Raw genomic sequence first — 20,763 nt, 5'->3', positions numbered from 1 at the left:
GCCAAAGCGCTAGGTCTTTCCGTCTATGCGTATTAGCCTTCTCGGTGAGGGACTCACCGGCGTCGGGGGCTGCCCTCCACCTTCGCCTGAATGACTATGCACAAGGTCCCTGGACTAATAATGCACATCTCAAGACTGGGCTGGGGAGACGAATGTTCTTCTTTAGGGCCCATTTGGTTGCAGCTGGATCGGCCGTTCCAGGTGGTTTACGCCAGCCCGGATTGAAACCGGTTAGGGGGTCAGAAGGCCCGTTCAGTTTGACCTGGCCCGGAATTGATTCGGGCCGGCTTGGCCTCCCTCCCCGCATTCCTGGCTTGGATTAGAACCGGGTCACCTACCCTCCGGCTCCAATCCTGCTTGCTCCAATCCAGGTCACCTACCTTGAGTAAAAGATATGAATGAGCTGATGGTTTTTGAAATCATCAGATGAAATTTCACTGTTGACTGTTATCTGTTCTGCAGTTCTTCAATAAAGTTTTCCCTTTCTGTATGTAGTTCGTATTGATGCTGGATCTGTATGTGTTCTTTACAACTAGCAAGATCACGCTCTAGCTTGAGATCCCTGTATATTGATGTTTGAGGCAGCAATGGCCAATGGCAATGGTGTGCTGCAGATGCCAACTGCTTGCCTGCTGCTTGCTTCTGTAATTTCTAGGGTAGTCACCAAGAGTAAAGGCCTGATCCCAGTATAGTGTGGTTGCTTGTGAATTATAATGACAAAGGCCAGCCCAACAGCAAGCTTTTTATTTAATCTTGATACTTGATCAAGAAGCCTGTCCTGTGCAGTACATGATCAAGATTTTTTCTTGTTACTTGTAGATCTCACCACACCATTGAGAGTTGGGGAAGGTGAAGCTCCCTTTTCCTGGGATCCAGTAGCAACATCGAAAGGTACTATACATGATATTTTCTCCACATATGTGGTCTTAGGCAGATTTACAGTTAACTGTGTCGTGATCTAGTGATATGATAGCATTTTGAGTTGCTTGTTGTCATACAGTTCTAGGTTCCCTGTTTGTTGCCATACAGTTCTTTTTTTCAGTAGTATTTCTACATGTGCATGTGTTTGAGTTCCCTTCTGAGTCATAAATGTATGACTGCCCTTTCTCTTTTGTTATGTAGTAATCCAATGAATTGATGTAGAGAGTGACAGTTCATATTAGCATAGACAATTGGAGATACATAACAGTGCAGTAACTTGTGAATTCACCACATATTACATGCAGTCCTGTACTTTGTTTTATTCTTTGCAAAAAAAAACCAACATGACTTTGTTTTATTTCTTGCATGTGCTATTTTCAGACTTAAGATTTCTGGGTTCAACTACGCAGGTTAGATGGTGAAAACCTTCTGGAGGGTCTAGGAGTCTTGCTCGGCAAATTGTTGTAATGTTCGTCAAGTTTTTGACCAATGAATTATATTGTGACACTATGCTGGACACCGCTACTCATAAACCATGACACTGTTGTGTAAACCAAGTTGCTTATGCTGTGACAGAATAGAAGGTTAAGCTATAATCATGCTTGAATGTGTGCCGTAGTTCTTGATGGATTGAAAATATGAACACTTTGCTTGCCTTCTTATCCAACTGTTCTTTTGGCTTAACATGGGTTGTTGTGGCTGCCTCCTGTGCCTAACATGTGTGCTGTTCCAACACTTTTTTTTGCTTAACAAATATCTTTCCTTGTTACTTGTAGAGGTGTAATTGTATGAGGTTCATTTATCTCTATTTGATTGGATATCCCTGTTTCTTGCTATTGATGACATATCGTTGATCTTTTTCTCATTGAATGCATGATCTTTCAGGAGTTGGAGAGACGGCGATAAGAACTTGAGGCACTGTTACTTGCTGAGAGATATGAGCTGGTCTGACCACAATGTAGTTTTAGATGCTAAACAATATTTAATTTGGCTACTACTATGTTTTATTCTCTTCCAACTTGTAGTTTCAGATGCTAAAAAATATTTATTAGCTTGTTCGTCGTTGAACTAATAAGCAGCCTGTCATGAATTTATCCATGAGCTAATGGGTACTATGGATGCAAGAATCTATTGTGCACCATAGCTCTGTTTTACTTCTTCTTTGGATGAAATTCTGTTTTATCTAAAATAGGCTAGTGACACACTAGGATCCGAACACTCATTCCAGTTTAGGATTTGAACCAGGCTAGGGTTTGAAAACAGGCCAGTGACACACCTGGAATCACTGGAATCTGGTCTGGATCGGATCCAGGGCAGGAAGCAAAACTGAGCAACCGAACAAGCCCTTGCACGTTTTTGGGGAGGGTTAAACGATTGCACGTATCTCGTAAAGAAATGCTAGCTAGATCATTGTACATCCATTTTAACATTAGTTAAAAATACTAGAATCATTATTGGGTTACAATACCTGAAACTGGTAGTTTCTGATATTTGATCGAGAAAAGCCTCTAAAAGCAGGATTACATAGTTGCTTTGCCATAGCACATCAAGATGGCCCTGGTGCCATCAATCTCCCGGCACATTTTTAAATGAACTTTAAGGCACTGAACTGAGCAGTCTATTATTGAACATATTGTCGTACATACATTTACAGTTCCCTGAACTGGAAGTACTATAAAATTGAATGGAATGAAATGAAAAGGGTACGTATATCTTTATGCAATACAATTAGGCTCTCTTTTAGACCCGTATATAAAACAGCAGATGATGTTACCACAAGCCCCTCGATATTGTACTATATATATACATGCTGAGAGTGATAAAATTTTAATTTACTCATCGTCATGGATTGTGTCAAAGAGATGTATTTATGATCTCTTCTAGGATGAAAGTTAGATGTCTTTTCATGGATAGCACCCTATTCCATTGCTTCAATGATAGGCTTCGGAGGCGTCAAGAACTCTTTGGTCATACACCTCTTTCTAGAGGGATGATGTTGAGCAAGGCCGTGCATGGCTAACACAGGAGGATGAACCAAAGGTAACACACATATTTATCTTCTTCATTTTGAGAAGTTCATCCCCGTTATCTTAATTACTTCTTTCGGAATACACAGGTCCCGGTGCTGCAAGAGTATGGTTCCGAGTGATTTACATGCCCACTCGGTCAAATGCTGTAACCAATTTCGGTACTTTTTGGTGTTTCGGATATTTGTTTTATTATATATATGTTTTCTAAATATTTACATGGAAAAAATCAAGGTCCAAGTGAAATATGATGAATTATGACGTTGAGACATTTGTCCGCATATATATGACGAAATAGGGAAATCTCACTGCGGTACAAAAGCAAGACTTGATTAAAAATATGTCTTGGTATAAAGATTGGGTTCTTGAATTATGTAGGGCCTCAGTTTAGGCAACGGATGCTGAACAAGGAAAAGAGGTCACGGGGAGTGGAAGGGGAGATTTGTAAAAATGTGATTAGAGGTGGGTGGTTAATTATAAAATTATCCAATCCCCTCGTACTCTTTGGATGTTGATCTTGTGGTCCACATTGAAGTCTGCACGGTTTGCACGAAGATGTTAGTTTGGCTCTGATATATTCGCAATAAATTTAATTTTTTGTGATAGCAAGCATGAATGCTATAAAAAACATGTTACAAGAAAAGCATATATTTTAGATTCCACACAACGCTAAAAAATATCAAATTATTTTTTTGTGTATTTATGTGATAATTAATAGTTTTAGTTTTGTGGAAAATTACAATTAAAATAGTGTTAGAGTCGTCGTGTCGGGCGAATCTTGGGATTTTTTTCTTTTTTATATTTTTAAAAAATAAAAATTTCAAAAATATATGTCCGTTTTGAAATATTTCAAAAATACCCCCCGGTCGCCCCCCATAGGGGCGACAGGCCCTAAGTGTAATTTTTTTTCTTCAAATTTGCAACGAGGTCCCTGGAAAAAAAAGGGGGCCTGTCGCCCCCCCACGGGCGACAGGGAGGGCCTGTCGCCCCCCCCCCCTCGGGCGACCACTAGGCCCAGCCCACGGGCGCGGCAGGGGGGCCTGTCGCCCCCCCTACGGGCGACAGGGGGGGCCTGTCGCCCCCCCCCCCTCGGGCGACCGGGGTAACCCCATCCAACCCCCCTTCCCTCCTCATTTGAGCTCGAAAATTCCACCAAAAAACCAGAAAAAAAGAGAGAGGTGAGGAGAAGGGAAGCAGCGAAGCTCTACCGGATTCAGCACTTGTGATCTGCAGGTTAGTACATTTAGTTTATATATTTTTCTATTTAAGTACTATGCATTTAAGTAGGAGTAATTTAAGTAGGGGTGAGTAATTTAATTTAATTAGTGCTATAGTAGAACCATTTAAGTAGGAGTTTAATGATACTTTAGTTTGTAGTTACATAGTAGTAAATTAGTTTAGAAAATTAGTACTACGTATTTATTATTACAATTGCAGTACTATTAGAGACGTGTTTATAAATTAATTATGATTTAGAATAGAATTTGGCATATGCAATATAGAATTTGAGTGTCATCACGTAGTTATGAATACTTATACGTTGTAGTTGAATTTCATACTTAGTTTTTACGGATTATTGAATAAGGTAGTGAAGTAAAGAGTATAACTCGATAAGTATTATGTGATATATAGATATGTCGAGCAAGATGCAGTTTCAAGTATTTTATGGTGACTACAATGTTATGTATGGGCCAAATGGAGTAGATCTTTCTGCCTTTAAGTGTGTTGGAGGCCATGGTTTGGGGGGCATGAAGTCATCCATGTCATCATCCCAGTTAACACATGTTTGTGCTGCAGGTGGTGCAACATGACTTGACGAACCTCTTGCCTTTCCCTTTTGCCTCCTTTCTGATTCTAGGTTCATGTACAGGGGGAGGAACATCATGTGTTGGAGGCCAAGGTTTGGGGGGCATGAAGTCATCCATGTCGTCATCCCAGTTAACACAAGTTGGTGGTTGAGGTGCTGAAGCATGACTCGACGAACCTCCGGGCATCTGTTCTTGCGCAGGCCAAGTACTATCACCCGAAGATCTTATCCGCCTCCTTCGTCTAGTTTGCGGCATAAGTCCACCGAAGATACATACCAATTTCCGGAAATTTGGTATCGTTTTGTTAATCAACTCCGTGTCCTCGGGGTAATCCTAGCATATAATTAAAAAAACAATGTTACTGTTTTATAAATATGGAATCGAAATGACAGACGGGATTACAACTGAATGAGAGTTACCTTAATGTGCATCTCATACACCTCTGATCGCATCCATATCTTACAAGAACTTTGTGTTATCGCCAGAATTTGACCAGGAGTGGTAGGCCAAATGTCAGAAGAAGTCCACGATAAAGGAGTCCACTTAGCCAGGCTTATATCATAAGTTTGGCCAAATACAATGATAATTGGGCATTCAAGAATCAAGCTGAGATGGAGTCACGGGCCTAATCCATATTGAAGCCCAGTCTATTCGCGAGGCTGGTTCGGACTGCAGGAAGAGGCCATACGAGAATGGACGCCCAGGCCACATACGGACTCTGTTTTGGGCGTTCTAGATATGCATGGAAAGTTAAGAAGATAAGCTTTCCAATACAACTGGAATCACGTCCAGATTCGCTCGGAGTCGATGGGAATTGCCAAAACAATAGGATGACCAGAATCTGCCACAACTATACGGCGTGTTTCGGCTGATATTTGGAAGCTTCATGAAGATCTGGACTGGTGGAGGGAAGAGTCCATATCATGTTATCTAATCTTCGAGTCTTTATTGAGTTGTAATCTATCTCTAGTCTTCGTTTAGGAAAGAATTTAGAGGTTGCCTTGCACGGCAAGAAGTCTCCGGACTATAAATATGTACCCATATGCTATTGAATAAAGATGACGGCATTCGTTTACACACGGCGGGTGTCTCCACCACAACAAACCTTGGCGCACCGCCACCCCTAATTCTAGGGTTTCATCCAAATAAGCGTCATGCTGCCCTGATCGCTTCGCGTGATCAGGGCAGCATTGTTCTTGCTTTTACCTTGGTATTACTCGTACTGAAGCGTTTTTTATGGCGAGTAGTACTAGTTATCCTGATGTTCGTAGCATGGCTTTTAATAGATCTGTCGTGCTTTGTTGCTTATTATCTACGAATATCATGTTGTCTTTACGTGATCATGTTATCATCTTATACTAGCTCTTGTTGCATAGAGTTAGCTGCGTAAAGGCAACACCCTGCTTCTTTTAAGTTTAGTAGATCTGATCTGTTACGGTTTGCTCTTGTTCTTAAGAGTTGGCGTAATATCTGCTAGGTTAGGCCTTGCAAACGGGTTGGACGATCCGGTGGCGTATTAGATGCTTTGCTTTAGTCTTAACAGGGAATTGATCCGAGAATCGGCTCTTGCTAGTTCTTAGGCCTCTGTTTTGGTTATGGTTTAGTTATTTGTTACGTTTATTAGGCCTAGTCACGTATAGGATGTTCCGATCTAGCAGTGAAGCCTTTACCGTTGTGGATTAGATCAACTAGATTTAATTGAAGTAGCTTTATAGTTATTTGCTTTATCTGTCAACATCCGGATGCAACAGATCCCATCTGACACCGGGACTCGATCGGCTCTTTAAAGCCGATGCAAGAGTCGTCCCGGGGAGCCGACTACGGCTCGGACTTACGTTTCCACGTGTTTGTGTATGCAGGTCAATCATCGCAAGCACGTCCTCACCTTCCTGATCGGGTATAGGTCAGGTGGCACGCCCTGCGTCTTCACAAGCCGCGGCGCGTTGCTGGAATTGCGGGCCGTCGACGAGGGAGCAGTGCCTGCCAGCGCCCCGGCGACCTCCCGGCTCTTCGTGTTGCCTGTCGCTGCTCGCCGGTGGGTTTCGACCGACAACACATTCTGGCACGCCTAGTGGGACACTTCTCGGCAACAACGTCCACTGCAACAATGACTGGAGCTCAAGATCAAGAACCCGCTCCCAAGCCGTCACGTATGAAGAGCTCTCTCCTGAACATAAGAAGAAGTATGATGAGATCAAAGCTCTACTGGAAGCCGATCTCATCGGCTCTTCTGAGAGGACCCGCAACCATGGCATCAGGTGGAAGGGGTTCTCACCAGAAGGCGCTCTCGACAATGTAGATCTGTCTGTGCCATCAGAAGAGCGCACCAGAGCCCTGCGTCAGGAGATGAACTACATGGTGGCCCATGCGCTTCATCGGCACTCTCAAAGCCTGATGAACGAACTCGAGCGCATGGCGCATCGCGTCATCCAGGAGATAATCAAGAACCAGTACTCTCCATCGGGGCCAACCCTGGGGAGTCACACAGAGGAAGTTGCACTGCATTCTAGGCCGGTATTGCCGTTCTCATTTGCGGCTCCAAATCCACAAAATTCGCCGATCTACGTCGTCCACAAGATCGGCGGCGATCCTGGAGAAGGTCAATTCCTCACCGAGCCACCCAAGGAGATTCCGCACGGCTACACGTGCACCTACATCCCTGACAGCGTCAATCCAACACGCTCAGTGCAGATGGTAAACCCAGGAGCTTCTGGAGCAGATGCGGAGAAACAAGCGTGGCTGGCAAAGTACGCTACTGGGCCGAGTGCTGAGCCATCGGCCCCAGGAGTTCTTAGTGTGGAGCAGGTCAGTGCAATACTGAGAGACCAGTTCGGCATTCTGCCCAAAAGGAAAACGATAGGCTATTCCAAGCCGTATCCAAGTGACTATGACTTGATCCAACTGCCGCCCAAGTATCGGCTTCCCGAGTTCACCAAGTTCAACGGGTCAGAGGGAGCCAGCTCCATCGAGCACGTGAGCCGATACTTAACGCAGCTTGGGATGATCTCAGTGTCAGATCCGTTGAGGGTCCGGTTCTTCGGCCAATCTCTTACAGGCCCAGCTTTTGGATGTTATGCATCACTGGCTCCGGATTCGATTCGAACTTGGAGGCAGCTTGAAGATCAATTCCATACACAGTACCACTCGGGAGGCTGCTGAAGCTGGAATTGCCGACCTCGCCCATGTCAGGCAGAAGCGAGGAGAGACTGTGTCAGAATACATACAGCGCTTCAGGGAGGTCAAGAACCGATACTACTCGTCGCGCATCACAGAGAAGGAGGCAGTCGATCTGGCTGTCCTGGGACTCGCTAAGCCGATCAAGGATGCGGCTTTTCAGTTGGAGTTCACATCTCTGGCGCACCTGGTGCAGAAGCTTACAGCATACGAACATTACCATCCTGAGCTGTACCAAGACAAGTTCAAGCGCCATGTAAACATGGCCCAGGCGGAAGAATATGATGACTCTGGCGAGGAGCAAGAAGTAGCCGTGGCAGAGTGGACTCGGGGAGCAAACCCTGTCCCGTGCAAGTGGGTCAAACAGCAGGGCTTGTGGAGGGCTTCGACTTCGATGTGACCAAGGCAGAGCAGATATTTGATCTGCTCCTCAAAGAAAAATAGCTGAAGCTCCCAGAGAATCACAAGTTGCCGACGGCCCAAGAGCTGTAGGGAAGGCTATACTGCAAGTGGCACCACTCGTTCACTCATGCCACTGGTGAATGTAAGGAGCTGCGTCGTCAGATCCAATCGGCTATCGAGCAAGGCCGATTAATCCTGGCTCAACACACGATGAAGGTTGACACAAAGCCTTTCCCACAAGCTAACATGGTGGAACTGTCAGACTTCGGATCCAAGGGCCAGGATTTGGCATTCCAGATCAACATGGTGGGACCCATGCGTCGCCATGACAAGCAGAGGAGAGAGGCCGCTTCTGGCAAGCGGCCGCAGAATGAACACAAGTTGGAACAGCAGCATGTGACTGAAGAGCAAGTGCGTCACATCCGCAATCAACTTCCAGCTTCTAATCGGCTTCTGGAAAAATACCAGTAATAGTACAAGTTGTGGCGCTGATATGAATCGAAAGAAGACGAGTATGAGCACCGCTTAGGAAGGACATTGGGAAGACGCCAGTCTATACGCGACCACTGGCATTGCCCGTTCTTCAGGTACTGTTGGAATTCCGACATGAGCCGATTGCCTACTATAGATGATTGCTTGGAGTGCAGGCCTCGAGGACACTAGCAGGACAAGACATCAGTGTTCCGGCGCTTAGGGCCTGGAACACGTCATGATAAACGTATGAAGAGGCCAACCAGGGGCGATTCCAAGCAAGAAGAAGAAGAAGACAGGTACCATCGCCCACGGTGGTGTCCTGACGGGCTTAATCGGTCGCAGAAGCGTAGAGTACAGCACTTGCGCAATCTGGAAGAGGCAGAAGTAAAGTACCTCGACGTGCTGAGGAAAGCGCGTCCGGATCTCGCGGAGCAGGTCAGGCGACCGCAAAGGGAAGAGAGGCGCCTTCCAAGGAGGGAGTGGCGCCACAAGCAGCCAAGAGCAAATGAAAAGCCATCGGCTGATGTGAATATGGTGTTCGTGCTCCCGTCGGAGTTTCGGGCGCCCCAACTGGAAGAATTGGCCGTCGCGCGGCTGGATCTTGGCCCACAACCGATTATCTTCGAGAAGCCTAAGGAGAAAAGCTACAAGCACCTGAAGGGATTTTATCTCAAGGGCTTCATCGACGGCAAGCCTGTGAATAGGATGTTGGTCGACACTGGCACCGCGGTCAATCTGATGCCCTACTCAGTTCTGTGCCGATTGGGTCGTTCTGCTGCTGATCTTATCAAGACCAACATGATGCTCAATGATTTCAACGGCTAGCCGTCGGAGGCAAAGGGCGTCCTCAATGTGGAGTTGACAGTTGGCCGCATGATCGTCCCAACCTCATTCTTCATCGTCAACAGTAAGAGTACGTACACAGTGCTGCTTGGGAGGAATTGGATTTACGCCAATTGTTGTGTTCCTTCCACATTGCACCAGTGTTTGGTTCAATGGGATGGCAACGAAGTGGAGGTGGTCCGTGCAGATGACTTCAGTGAGGTTTCGTTCGCAGACATAAACGCCTGGGACGCGAAAGGACAAGAGCCGATCTCAGGGATTGCGCTGGAAGACTGTGATCGGATCGAAGCGGCAAAAAACGGATTGAGACTGGTCTTATCCACTGGCCTCATAGAATAAACACATTCTGGTACCACTTCATGAATTCTACAGGATCATACCCTGTAGTGGCCGATCTAAGCGATCGGCCCCAGCCGATACGATGCCAGAAAAAGAAAGTCAAAAGAAATAGTAGCAGAACAAATTTGCTGCATGGCTAATATCTGAGTCCGGGCCGATGGGCAGATCAGCCCCAAATACGGCCGATTTCAGCAATTGGCGGCAAAACGTCTGAATCCTATGGTTCATAGTGAATTGGGCACGGCCGATTGGAGAGCTGATCTCCTCCAATACAAGAAGGATCCGGCTCGGGGGGCATAAGCGGAGATTTGGTGATGAAATATGGAGACCCATACAAAAATTTTCGTCCGGATGAAGAATTACCGCCGGTGCTCCTACAGCTTCTTCGCCATCGGCTACTTCCGCTCCTTCGCAGTTCCGGCCATCGACATTGGCTAGTTCTGCTCCCGTGTGGGCGTGGGAGTGTCTGATATATTAGCCGATCGATCTGGCCAACAGTACTTTTGCATCGTCATCGTCATCGGCTATTCCTATTCCTGCGACACCATCGACATCGGCGAATGCGGCTCCTACGGGGTTAGGGCATTCGTCGCCTACGGACAGGTCCGCCTCGCCCGACCCCTACGGACGGGGTCCGTCTCGCCCGAGCCCCGTGGATAGTGGGTCAGGGCATTCGTCACATCAGCCGGCTGATTCAGCTTCTGTGCTCCTTCGATGCGATTAACATCGGTTACTTCATCCACGTCGACAAAGCATTTGAAGAGCTCTCTACGACAACAGATGTGCTGATTGGACTTTAGGCTACAGACGTTCGGCTTTCTAACAGCCGATAGTTGTGATGAGAATGCATTATGGCAAGTACAGACCAGGCGGGATTTTAACCATCGGCTCGTCAATAGCCAATTTGATTGGTAATATTCAAACCCACCATTGCATCATCATACAGTATATGCGTTTATCACTTGCACTAGCTTCCTTGTATGCTTAGTAGCTTCTACTTGTGTTTCGTGTATATAATTTGAGGTGTGGATGCTGGTGACCATGTGTGGTTAGGCTCATTTGAATTCTTTTGAAAATCTGAAATATGGTCACCGCTTTACTTGGCTACTAGTATGTGTAGGCTGACTTTGCTTTTACTATCTTGTACATGCCTGGTAGCTATATCCTTTTCTTGGAATCATTTATGCAGCTCGAGTCTCAATGCTTATACAATAATCTTGTGCTAAATTACATTAAAATCTGAATGATGTCCATGTTGTGCTATAATGAAAAGATCCAGGTGGATTTGTTTTGTCTCACTGATCTAGTTCGGGACTGCTTGCTATTGCACTTTAGCATGAACTTGGACTAGGCTATGAATGACCAAAACCTTGCTTTAAGCTTCTGATGGTTCAACGGCCCTAGGCTTAGCATTGGTTGGTAAGAAGTGGCCTGATAAGCAAATAACCCCTGGCACAGAACAAAAGGCTTGTTTGAGTTTCAAATGCAATATGTTTTAACCTGCAAGACCTGAGGGCATGAGTAATCAAGCTTGTTAAAAGATCCTTGTATTGGAAAAAAGCTCACTGGTGTAGGTACTTGCTGGTTTTTGCTTGTCATGCTTTAATGTACTAGTTGGTTGGGCTAAGTGGTGATGCTTTTTATTTTGAAAATCTTAAAAATTGCCTGCTCATGTTCTAATATAGATATATTCTTTTGAGCTTTTCTATGCGGTGTCTTTTTGCTATACCCTCACTGTATATACATGCTAGCACTTGTAAATGCTTTGAGACATACCTGGAAGCTCACACTCACCCTTTGCATGACATAGCATATTTTTGTGGGGGAAGAGATTTTTTGATGTTGGGTCGGCTTGCATGACTTTTGCCTAACTAAATATGATCCATCGGCTTTTAGCCGATTCACAATGATCTTTGTAGAGCCGGTCCGGCAAGTGATTGTTTTGCAGGTAATCCATGTAGCCCACATTATTATTTATTCGATGGAGAGTTGACTACCTATTGAATATCTATGTCTTCACCAACTCCTGGCGATCAACGATCATCAAGAAGAGGCCAAGTATGTTGATGCTGATCTGATGAAGCTTGATGATGATCCCGTAAGCCAGCGCCATCCATGGAATATGAAAACTAGGACCGGTCTGCAACAACATTGAGATTGGTCGAGGAAGGCGTGAGGCCGGTTCAAGCAATCGGTCACAAAGTCAGTTGGCTAATAGCCGATCTATTGGCTCGGGGGGCAAGACCATCAGTGGCATGAGAAGACAATTTGAGGAGATGATGTTTTTATTTGGTTTACGGCTGGCGCTTAGAAGATTCTGTCATATTTGGCCAAACTTGGGGGGCAAGTGTTATCGCCAGAATTTGACCAGGAGTGGTAGGGCAAATGTCAGAAGAAGCCCACGGTAAAGGAGTCCACTTAGCCAGGCTTATATCATAAGTTTGGCCAAATACAATGATAATTGGGCATTCAAGGATCAAGCTGAGATGGGGTCACGGGCCTAATCCATATTGAAGCCCAGTCTATTCGCGAGGCTGGTTCGGACTGCAGGAAGAGGCCATACGAGAATGGACGCCCAGGCCACATACGGACTCTGTTTTGGGCGTTCTAGATATGCATGGAAAGCTAAGGAGATAAGCTTTCCAATACAACTGGAATCACGTCCAGATTCGCTCGGAGTCGATGGGAATTGCCAAAACAATAGGACGACCAGAATCTGCCAGAACTATACGGCGTGTTTCGGCTGATATTTGGAAGCTTCATGAAGATCTGGACTGGTGGAGGAAAGAGTCCAGATCATGTTATCTAATCTTCGAGTCTTTATTGAGTTGTAATCTATCTCTAGTCTTCGTTTAGGAAAGAATTTAGAGGTTGCCTTGCACGGCAAGAAGTCTCCGGACTATAAATATGTACCCATATGCTATTGAATAAAGATGACGGCATTCGTTTACACACGGCGGTTGTCTCCACCACAACAAACCTTGGCGCACCGCCACCCCTAATTCTAGGGTTTCATCCAAATAAGCGCCATGCTGCCCTGATCGCTTCGCGTGATCAGGGCAGCATTGTTCTTACTTTTACCTTGGTATTACTCATACTGAAGCGTTTTTGATGGCGAGTAGTCCTAGTTATCCTGATGTTCATAGCATGGCTTTTAGTAGATCTGTCGTGCTTTGTTGCTTATTGTCTACGAATATCATGTTGTCTTTACGCGATCATGTTATAATCTTATACTAGCTCTTGTTGCATAGAGTTAGCTGCGTAAAGGCAACACCCTGCTTCTTTTAAGTTTAGTAGATCTGATCTGTTACGGTTTGCTCTTGTTCTTAAGAGTTGGCGTAATATCTGCTAGGTTAGGCCTTGCAAACGGGTTGGACGATCCGGTGGCGTATTAGATGCTTTGCTTTAGTCTTAACAGGGAATTTATCCGGGAATCGGCTCTTGCTAGTTCTTAGGCCTCTGTTTTGGTTATGGTTTAGTTATTTGTTACGTTTATTAGGCCTAGTCACGTGTAGGATGTTCCGATCTAGCAGTGAAGCCTTTACCGTTGTGGATTAGATCAACTAGATTTAATTGAAGCAGCTTTATAGTTATTTGCTTTATCTGTCAACATCCGGATGCAACAGATCTCATCTGACACCGGGACTCGATCGGCTCTTTAAAGCCGATGCAAGAGTCGTCCTGGGGAGCCGACTACGGATCGGACTTACGTTTCCACGTGTTTGTGTATGCAGGTCAATCATCGCAAGCACGTCTGCACCTTCCTGATCGGGTATAGGTCAGGTGGCACGCCCTGCGTCTTCACAAGCCGCGGCGCATTGCTGGAATTGTGGGCCGTCGACGAGGGAGCAGTGCCTGCCAGCGCCCCGGCGACCTCCCGGCTCTTCGTGTTGCCTGTCGCTGCTCGCCGGTGGGTTTCGACCGACAACACATTGTAAGAATCCAATGATATTAGGATGATTCGCTAGTTCACATACTCTCATGTATATCTTCCGACGTTCTAGCAGGTGTCCATTTACGTCTTGCGTCGTAATACCTCGAAATAATGTGAAGTCTTTAAACTCTACTACTTTGGACAACACCATCTCTATCGTACCATCTGCTAACGGATCCAACTTCTTACTGATAACAAGATGGGTCATGATATCAAGTATTATACTAGATTTTTCTTCGGTCCATGAAAATCCTCCACAATTGGAGGCAGCCATTGCCTTATGCTGCAATATCAATAAGGTACTTTCATAATTCTATTCTAATTCATAATTAATTTAAAAACAAGTCTGTAATAGTACTGAAATTGTAATACTAAACGAGTGTTCTAAAGCACCAAATCTAATTCAGCTAATCCGCTAATTAAATTAAATATTTATACAATATCAATGGATTCATACGGAAGTTACCGGTAGATCACAAGTACGCAATTCGGCAGAGCTTCGCCACTTTTATTCTCCTCACCCCTCTTTTTTTCTGAATTTTTAGGCTCAAATGACAAAGGGGATGGTGGCATATGACGGCCAGGGCTTATATAGGGCAAAGGGGACCCTGTCGCCCCCCCAACGGGCGACAGGCCCCTGTCGTCCATGGGGGGCGACATACTTTTTTTTTGCCAGGGACCTCGTTGTGAATTTGAAGAGAAAAAATTACACTTAAGGCCTGTCGTCCTATGGGGGGCGACCGGAGGATATTTTTGAAATATTTCAAAATGGACATATATTTTTGAAATTTTTATTTTTTAAAAATATAAAAAGGAAAAAAAATCCCGAATCTTGAGACGGAACTTAAAATATAGGACGGTCCGAAAACGGCCCAGCCCACAAAGAGCCCACCTGGAAACAAAGCTAACACATCAACTGGCCCCTCCGTCGTCTCCGCGCTGCAGCCTCCGTCTTCTCCTGATGGCCACCAGCTCGCCGCCGCCGCCACCGCCGAAAAGACCCCAAGCCCCGGTCTCCGGCACCACCATACGCTCCCTCGGCGACGACCTCCTCCTTGAGATCTTCCTCCGCCTGCCCTCCCTCCCGAGCCTCGTTCGCGCCGCGCTCACCTGCCGCTCCTTCCTCGCCGCCGTCCGCTCCGCCCCCGCCTTCCGCCGCCGCTTCGCCGCGCTCCGCCCGCCCCCTCTCCTGGGCCTCTTCTTCGACTACGATGGCGTCGATATGCCCTCGTTCAGGCCCGTCCGCCGCAGCTCGGACCCGGACCTCGCCGCCGCCGCCCGCGGCGCCGACGTCTTCCTCACCCGCGTCCCCGGCCACGACGACGCCTCCCCCGGGTGGCAGATAGCGGAGTGCCGCGGCGGCTCCCTCCTACTCCTTAACCAGAGTACCGAGCAGATGGCTGTCTACAACCCCCTCTCGCGGGCCCTGGATCTCTTCCCTACGCCGCCAGACGAGTTGTCCGACGGTTGCCGCGGCAAGTGCATCTACATGGATCCCTTCTTGCTCTCCCCCGACGGGATCCCCGGACCATTCCGCGTGGTCGCCGTCTGCCACGACAAGTCGCGGCTGCGCGCCGCTGTCTTCTCGTCAGGCACCAGGGCGTGGCAGATTCTCCCCTGGTCCCAGCCCGCGCCGGCACAGCCGTCAGGCAAGAAGTACTGGCTCCTCCATGGCAGGCAGGTGAATGGGAAACTGTACTGGTCACACGCGAAGCGGGCCTACATGGTGGTGCTGGACACGACGACGCTGCAATTCTCCTTCATTGATCTGCCAGAGCACTTGAAGGGGAAGGGGCACCTCTACATGGCCGGGGAAACCAAGGATGGGAGACCCTGTATCGTCTCCACAGCCGATTTCACATTGTCCATTTGGTTCCGGAGAGCAGATGCTGATGGTGTTGAGATGTGGATGCTTGACAGTGTGATCCTGTTGGAGGAAGAGGTTCTTCGGGCTACCAATGGCTCACTGGATGATCATGGTGACCTTAAAGTATTAGCAATTCTGGATGGCATTGTCTACCTGTCAACCTTTGAGACATTTATAGATGCTACTATACCTTGCTGGTACCTATTCTTCTGCCTGGAAACAAGGAAGCTGGAAAAGATCTTCCATAAAAAAGATGACGGCCATGAGCATCCTTACATCATGGCGTGGCCAAATTTTCTTGTTAGTAACAATGGGAGCCCTTCATTTGAAGGTGCTTGTTGAAGTGTGCAACCAGGTATCACAACAGAGGAAGATGAAAACTAGAACTGGTAAATCTTCTATTTATTGTAGTCTTAATGTCTTATCAGAACTATTAAATCGTTTTCTGCTTTATTATGTTATGGATGTGGAAGTAATCTTCTTAATGAATCTAGAGTATTTTCATCTTACCAAGATGCTGTTTAGATTGTCAGTTCATTCGCTTATCTTTGAGCATATGTCGATAGGCAATAGCACACTTTACTCTCTGCAAACTGGTACTGTTTGCTTCAACATAAATATCAGGATAGCACCAAGAGCCATAGCTGATTCATGCTTGTTAGACAAAATAAATGTGTGAAGTATCGTTTGTCACTTTTAAGAAGATTTCTCATCCAGCCACAAGCAACTTCATGGTTCTCAAGGTGCTATGGCAACTCGTGGCGACCTACCCCTCACAACGCCTAGACGTTGACACCATAGACATATCCTAAACATACCATAACAAACAAAATTTAGTACCATATACAAACCTTTGTTGAGCTGTTGGACCAAACATTCTTCCCTTTCCAATTACTCCTGCCATCCTTTCTCTTCTCCCAAGCAGCAAGCAATGGAGGCATGGAGCAGAGCAAGCACAAGCAGCAGAGGGAACTACGGAAGGGAAGCACGAGCAGCAGAGCAGAGGACAGCAGAGCAGAGGACGGAAGGGAAGGGAAGACCAGAGATTGGAGATTAAGTACCTGGCCATTGCAGTCTAGCTGAGGACAGGAGGCCACGGACCAGCAGAAGAGGCGCCAGGCGCGGGGCTGCACGCGGTTGTGGACCAGCAGAGGCGGTGGCTTGTGGAGGCGCAAAGGAGGTGGGGCTGCACGGGTCATCCTTGCGGACGAGTGGAGATGCGCGGGGCAGCACAGATCCTCGCGGAGATCATTTCCAATTTGCGGAAGTATTTTTAGTTCTCTTTTAGAGTTAACCCCATACAGAAATTAACAGGCTCATTAAAAACTTAAAATAATTGAATTCAGATATCTCAAACTAGTGGTGGTACAAGCTTTGAGCAAGAGTCTGCGGTGCAAGTGCAAGAGCAATGAGCAATATAGTACTCATTAAAGAACGGAAACACTGACTTGCACAACAACACTTTCGCAAATCGGACGTCATCTGCCAAACAGGCCATCATGCGTCCATGCAGAACAGCATGGCACAGATCCTTGAACCTGGCTATCTCAGGAGGAAACGGGTCCTTAGAAATGGTCACCTTGCACATGTCCACATGACCTGGTACCAAGTTGCCAGCTATGTCCGATATGTAGCTGATGACGCCACCAATCTGATACATCCCCCCAATGTTGCTCCTCAGGACTTGGCACCAGAACTTCGGATCCGGGTGATCCCTAAGCACTCCTCCAATCATCTTTTGCACCAAAGAATGACCCGTTCAGCTTCCTCGCTATTTCTTTCCCTGCAGCCATCAGCCTTGTGTTATCCTCGATGTCTCTACCAGCGAATGCATGTGCCTTGAAGAAAAACCAGTACTCAGGGCAGGGCAATGCCGTTAGTATGATTGGCTCCACTGTTCCAATGTCTGCAACATGCTGACTGTTTGTTGTGATAATTACCTTGCTCCCTTCCTTGCTGCATCTCAGGCTTTGCAGGAACTCTTCCAGTATCTGCTTCCTGTGCATTTCAATGTCCTCAAATACCATCAAGCACCTTTTATCAGAAAAGTCGTTCTCCTTGACGTACTTCAATGGGTCATTTAGACCCCCTTCGTTCTTTTTAACATCATAAGTACATGAAAAGCTGTACATCAAGATCACCGGGAAGTGGTTGTGCACTCTGGCATCATCGCAGGCGTGTTGCACCAGGGTTGTCTTCCCAATTCCATTGCCACCAACAATTGGTAGCACACCCAATTCCCCTGTTGACTGATCATCCTCATGCAACAGAAAGTTGATTATCATCTCTTTCTCAACATGTCGACCGAACATCTGCCCATCATGGAAGATGTTAGTGCCTAGAGGCCGGCGGATTGGCTGGTAGTTTTGCAGGAGCATGATGAACTCCATGAGATCACAAGACATGGCTTCCAATCTCTTGAGCACCCTGTTAATCTCATCAACACTGAAATCAAGGTGCCAGTAGTATGAGCTCCTCATGGTGCACCCAGCAACCCTGACACGCTTTGCAGGGTTAAACAAGGACAAGGTGGAAACTTGGGGATCTACCTTATGATCACATCGCTCAGCCTCCTGGTTGCCACACCTGATGGAATCAAGCAAGTAAAGTCCCAGGTAGTCACTGTCGATGAGCTCCGAGAGCCACTGGAGGGTGCCGCGGTTGGAGATCTGCCGCCCTTTTGCTTCCTCTACCACGCTGTGGATTCTGATGAGCAGATGGCTTATCTTTTGCAGCTTGTCTTCAGTGCTTTCTTGGTTGCTAAAGCGCCCAACGAGAAGAGAAATCGCTCTACTGACAACATCGCCTATGATGGCAGAGATGATGGCATCTACCATTGTAGCAGGTTTCTATGGCTGGAGAAGAGTTCTAGGAGTCTTTCAGCAGGAAATACTTGTACTTATGACGTTTGGGCTTGGTGGTCAGTTTCTTCCCAATTTTTGCTGAAGTCAACGTTGCGACTGAGTCTTTATTTGCACGAAAGTGACTTGGGAGACCAGAGGTCTCCTGAAAATGGTCATTGGTCATGATATGTAAAAGGCAAAGATACCACTCAGATCAGAATAACAAAAAAAGGTGTGCTTATTTTATTTGTTTTTTTTAAATCAGCTGCTTTTATTTGTTGAGGACACCCCCACCATCCATATGCTTCAGAATTTTTTTTATTTTATTGTACAGTTCATTTTAGACTTTTAGTTGATCAATATTATCATAATTAATTAAGTAGTACTGTGCATGTTTTCCACTTTCACACGGTTAAATATAATATGACTTTTGATCTAAGATTAGTTTAAAACATTTCTCCGGTGTAATCCCTCCAGCTGTCTTTTTATATATGTTTGATGCTACTTATGATTTGGTGATCTGACATACGAATAATTTCTATGCTAGCATAATAGCGAATTTAATCTCAATGCAGTTTTGCAATAATAGCAGAAAAGAAACGCCCAACAGCCAGCTACAGCTAGATGCAAAATACTTGCTTGCTGACTGCGTGGCAATTCCTCACCTTTTCCTCTGCTTCAAGCCCGGAAGCTTGTCACTGCTGGTGAATTTATTGTTGATCCAAAGAAACAGTCCTATTACTGAAATCTCCTGCTGCCTAAATCATGTTGTTTCTTCACTTTCTTTTTTTCCCCACTGGTGCAAGGCACGTGTTTTTATTGAGGATACAGGTTCTTCTTTTTCCATGTGCACTAGTGATTGCCTCTTTGTATTTTTTCTTAGTTTCTGTACTTACACTTGTTCTGTGCACAAGACAAAATGGATGTCATCTTACTGATGTCACGTGCCTTGCTCTGCTAGAACTTAATAAACCAGGATGGTGCCTCTAAGCTTCCTGATGAATTCCAGCTGCATCTTAAGGATGTAACCTGAAGAATTCCAGCTGCATCTTAATAGCCTTTCCAGATGACTTCCTGCTTGATTTCTCTGAGTAAGTAGTTTCGCTACACTACTCTGCATATAGACAAAGCACCAAAGCATGTTTTGTGGAAAGTTAGCAAACCATGTAAAAGGCTGAATTTGACTATGAGCTACTTGATGAGTTCAATTTAAGAGCACAATATAGATCGTCATCTTATATAGATAAATAGATAAATAAAATGAACGGGTTGCCTCCCACAAAGCGCTTTATTTAAAGTCATAGAGCTTGACTTTCTCACATACCTTCTCATTGATGTGAAGCCATGGTCCTTCGTGCGAGAATTCGAATTGTCCATGCAGCTTGTATTGATGTCGCCTTTCGTAATCCATCGTGGTTCGCTCTTAACATCTTCATGCGTTGAATGTTGTCATTCGTGCCTTCCTTTGCCAACGTCCTTGAGGCCCTTATTTTGTCCTGAGCTTCTAAATTTGATCATGTATGCTTGATGAAACCATAGCCCAAGCTCCTCTTCATTGTTGTCATCCTTATCTCCTTCACCTTGTTCTCGTCACGTTGCTCTTCGCCTCTCCTTCGTGGATTTCTCCCTGCGTCCAGAATAGAACATATAAAAAAATACAGCTCTATTGAAAAGTTTATGAAATTACCTTTCCAACGAGTGGTCATTCATCTTAAAGGAGCTCGAATGAAGGAGTTATGCCCATTTCAATTCAGCACTGTGTGCTGTCTAGAAAATTTCAGAACGCACGACCGATGTTTTGGCTATAACCGCTTGTAGGAATCTCCGATTGACTTGGTTTTTGATTCGTTGGAACCGGAATTTCATGGGGCTCCTTAATATCCAAAAATATTTTGTTGCTTTCTTCAGAGGCCTTGCAGAATTTAGATGCAATCAGTACCTTCTTGTGAATTGATCCGGAGATGTTGATGACCTTGATCTTGTGGTCTTTGAGCATCGTGTTGTGTATCCCCAGGCTTCAAGTTCATCACCATTGATGCACCAGCGAATAGCATGACTCCAATGATGTATCTTCTCCATTGTTCTTGTATTACCCAGGGTGTCGGGATCATAGGGGGCTCAAGGCTCTCTA

The 20,763-nt window shown here is 45.9% G+C and overlaps 1 protein-coding gene and 1 pseudogene across 5 annotated transcripts; one reads left to right on the top strand and one right to left on the bottom strand.

Annotated features, from left to right (window-relative positions):
• The first annotated feature begins 14,839 nt into the window (after nucleotides 1-14,839).
• On the top strand, nucleotides 14,840-19,858 carry LOC120666095. Of its 5 annotated transcripts, none has more exons than XR_005671556.1 (2): nucleotides 14,840-18,404; nucleotides 18,525-18,873. XR_005671556.1 is itself a non-coding variant. In XM_039945882.1 (2 exons), the coding sequence occupies exon 1, from the start codon at nucleotides 14,884-14,886 to the stop codon at nucleotides 16,129-16,131; it is 1,248 nt and encodes a 415-aa protein (XP_039801816.1). In that variant the 5' UTR covers nucleotides 14,840-14,883; the 3' UTR covers nucleotides 16,132-16,178; nucleotides 19,594-19,858. The 5 variants fall into 5 exon arrangements, 4 of the variants coding, with proteins under 4 accessions (XP_039801816.1, XP_039801815.1, XP_039801817.1 ...); XM_039945882.1 differs by lacking the exon at nucleotides 18,525-18,873 and adding an exon at nucleotides 19,594-19,858 and having other exon boundaries at nucleotides 14,840-16,178; XM_039945881.1 differs by lacking the exon at nucleotides 18,525-18,873 and adding an exon at nucleotides 19,208-19,570 and having other exon boundaries at nucleotides 14,840-16,178.
• On the bottom strand, nucleotides 17,119-18,661 carry LOC120666093 (annotated as a pseudogene).
• Nucleotides 19,859-20,763: the final 905 nt, after the last annotated feature.

The sequence above is a fragment of the Panicum virgatum genome, chromosome 3N (genome assembly GCF_016808335.1).
Source record: "Panicum virgatum strain AP13 chromosome 3N, P.virgatum_v5, whole genome shotgun sequence".
NCBI classification, from domain to species: Eukaryota; Viridiplantae; Streptophyta; class Magnoliopsida; order Poales; family Poaceae; genus Panicum; species Panicum virgatum.
This window is presented reverse-complemented; position numbering and strand designations above follow the sequence as displayed.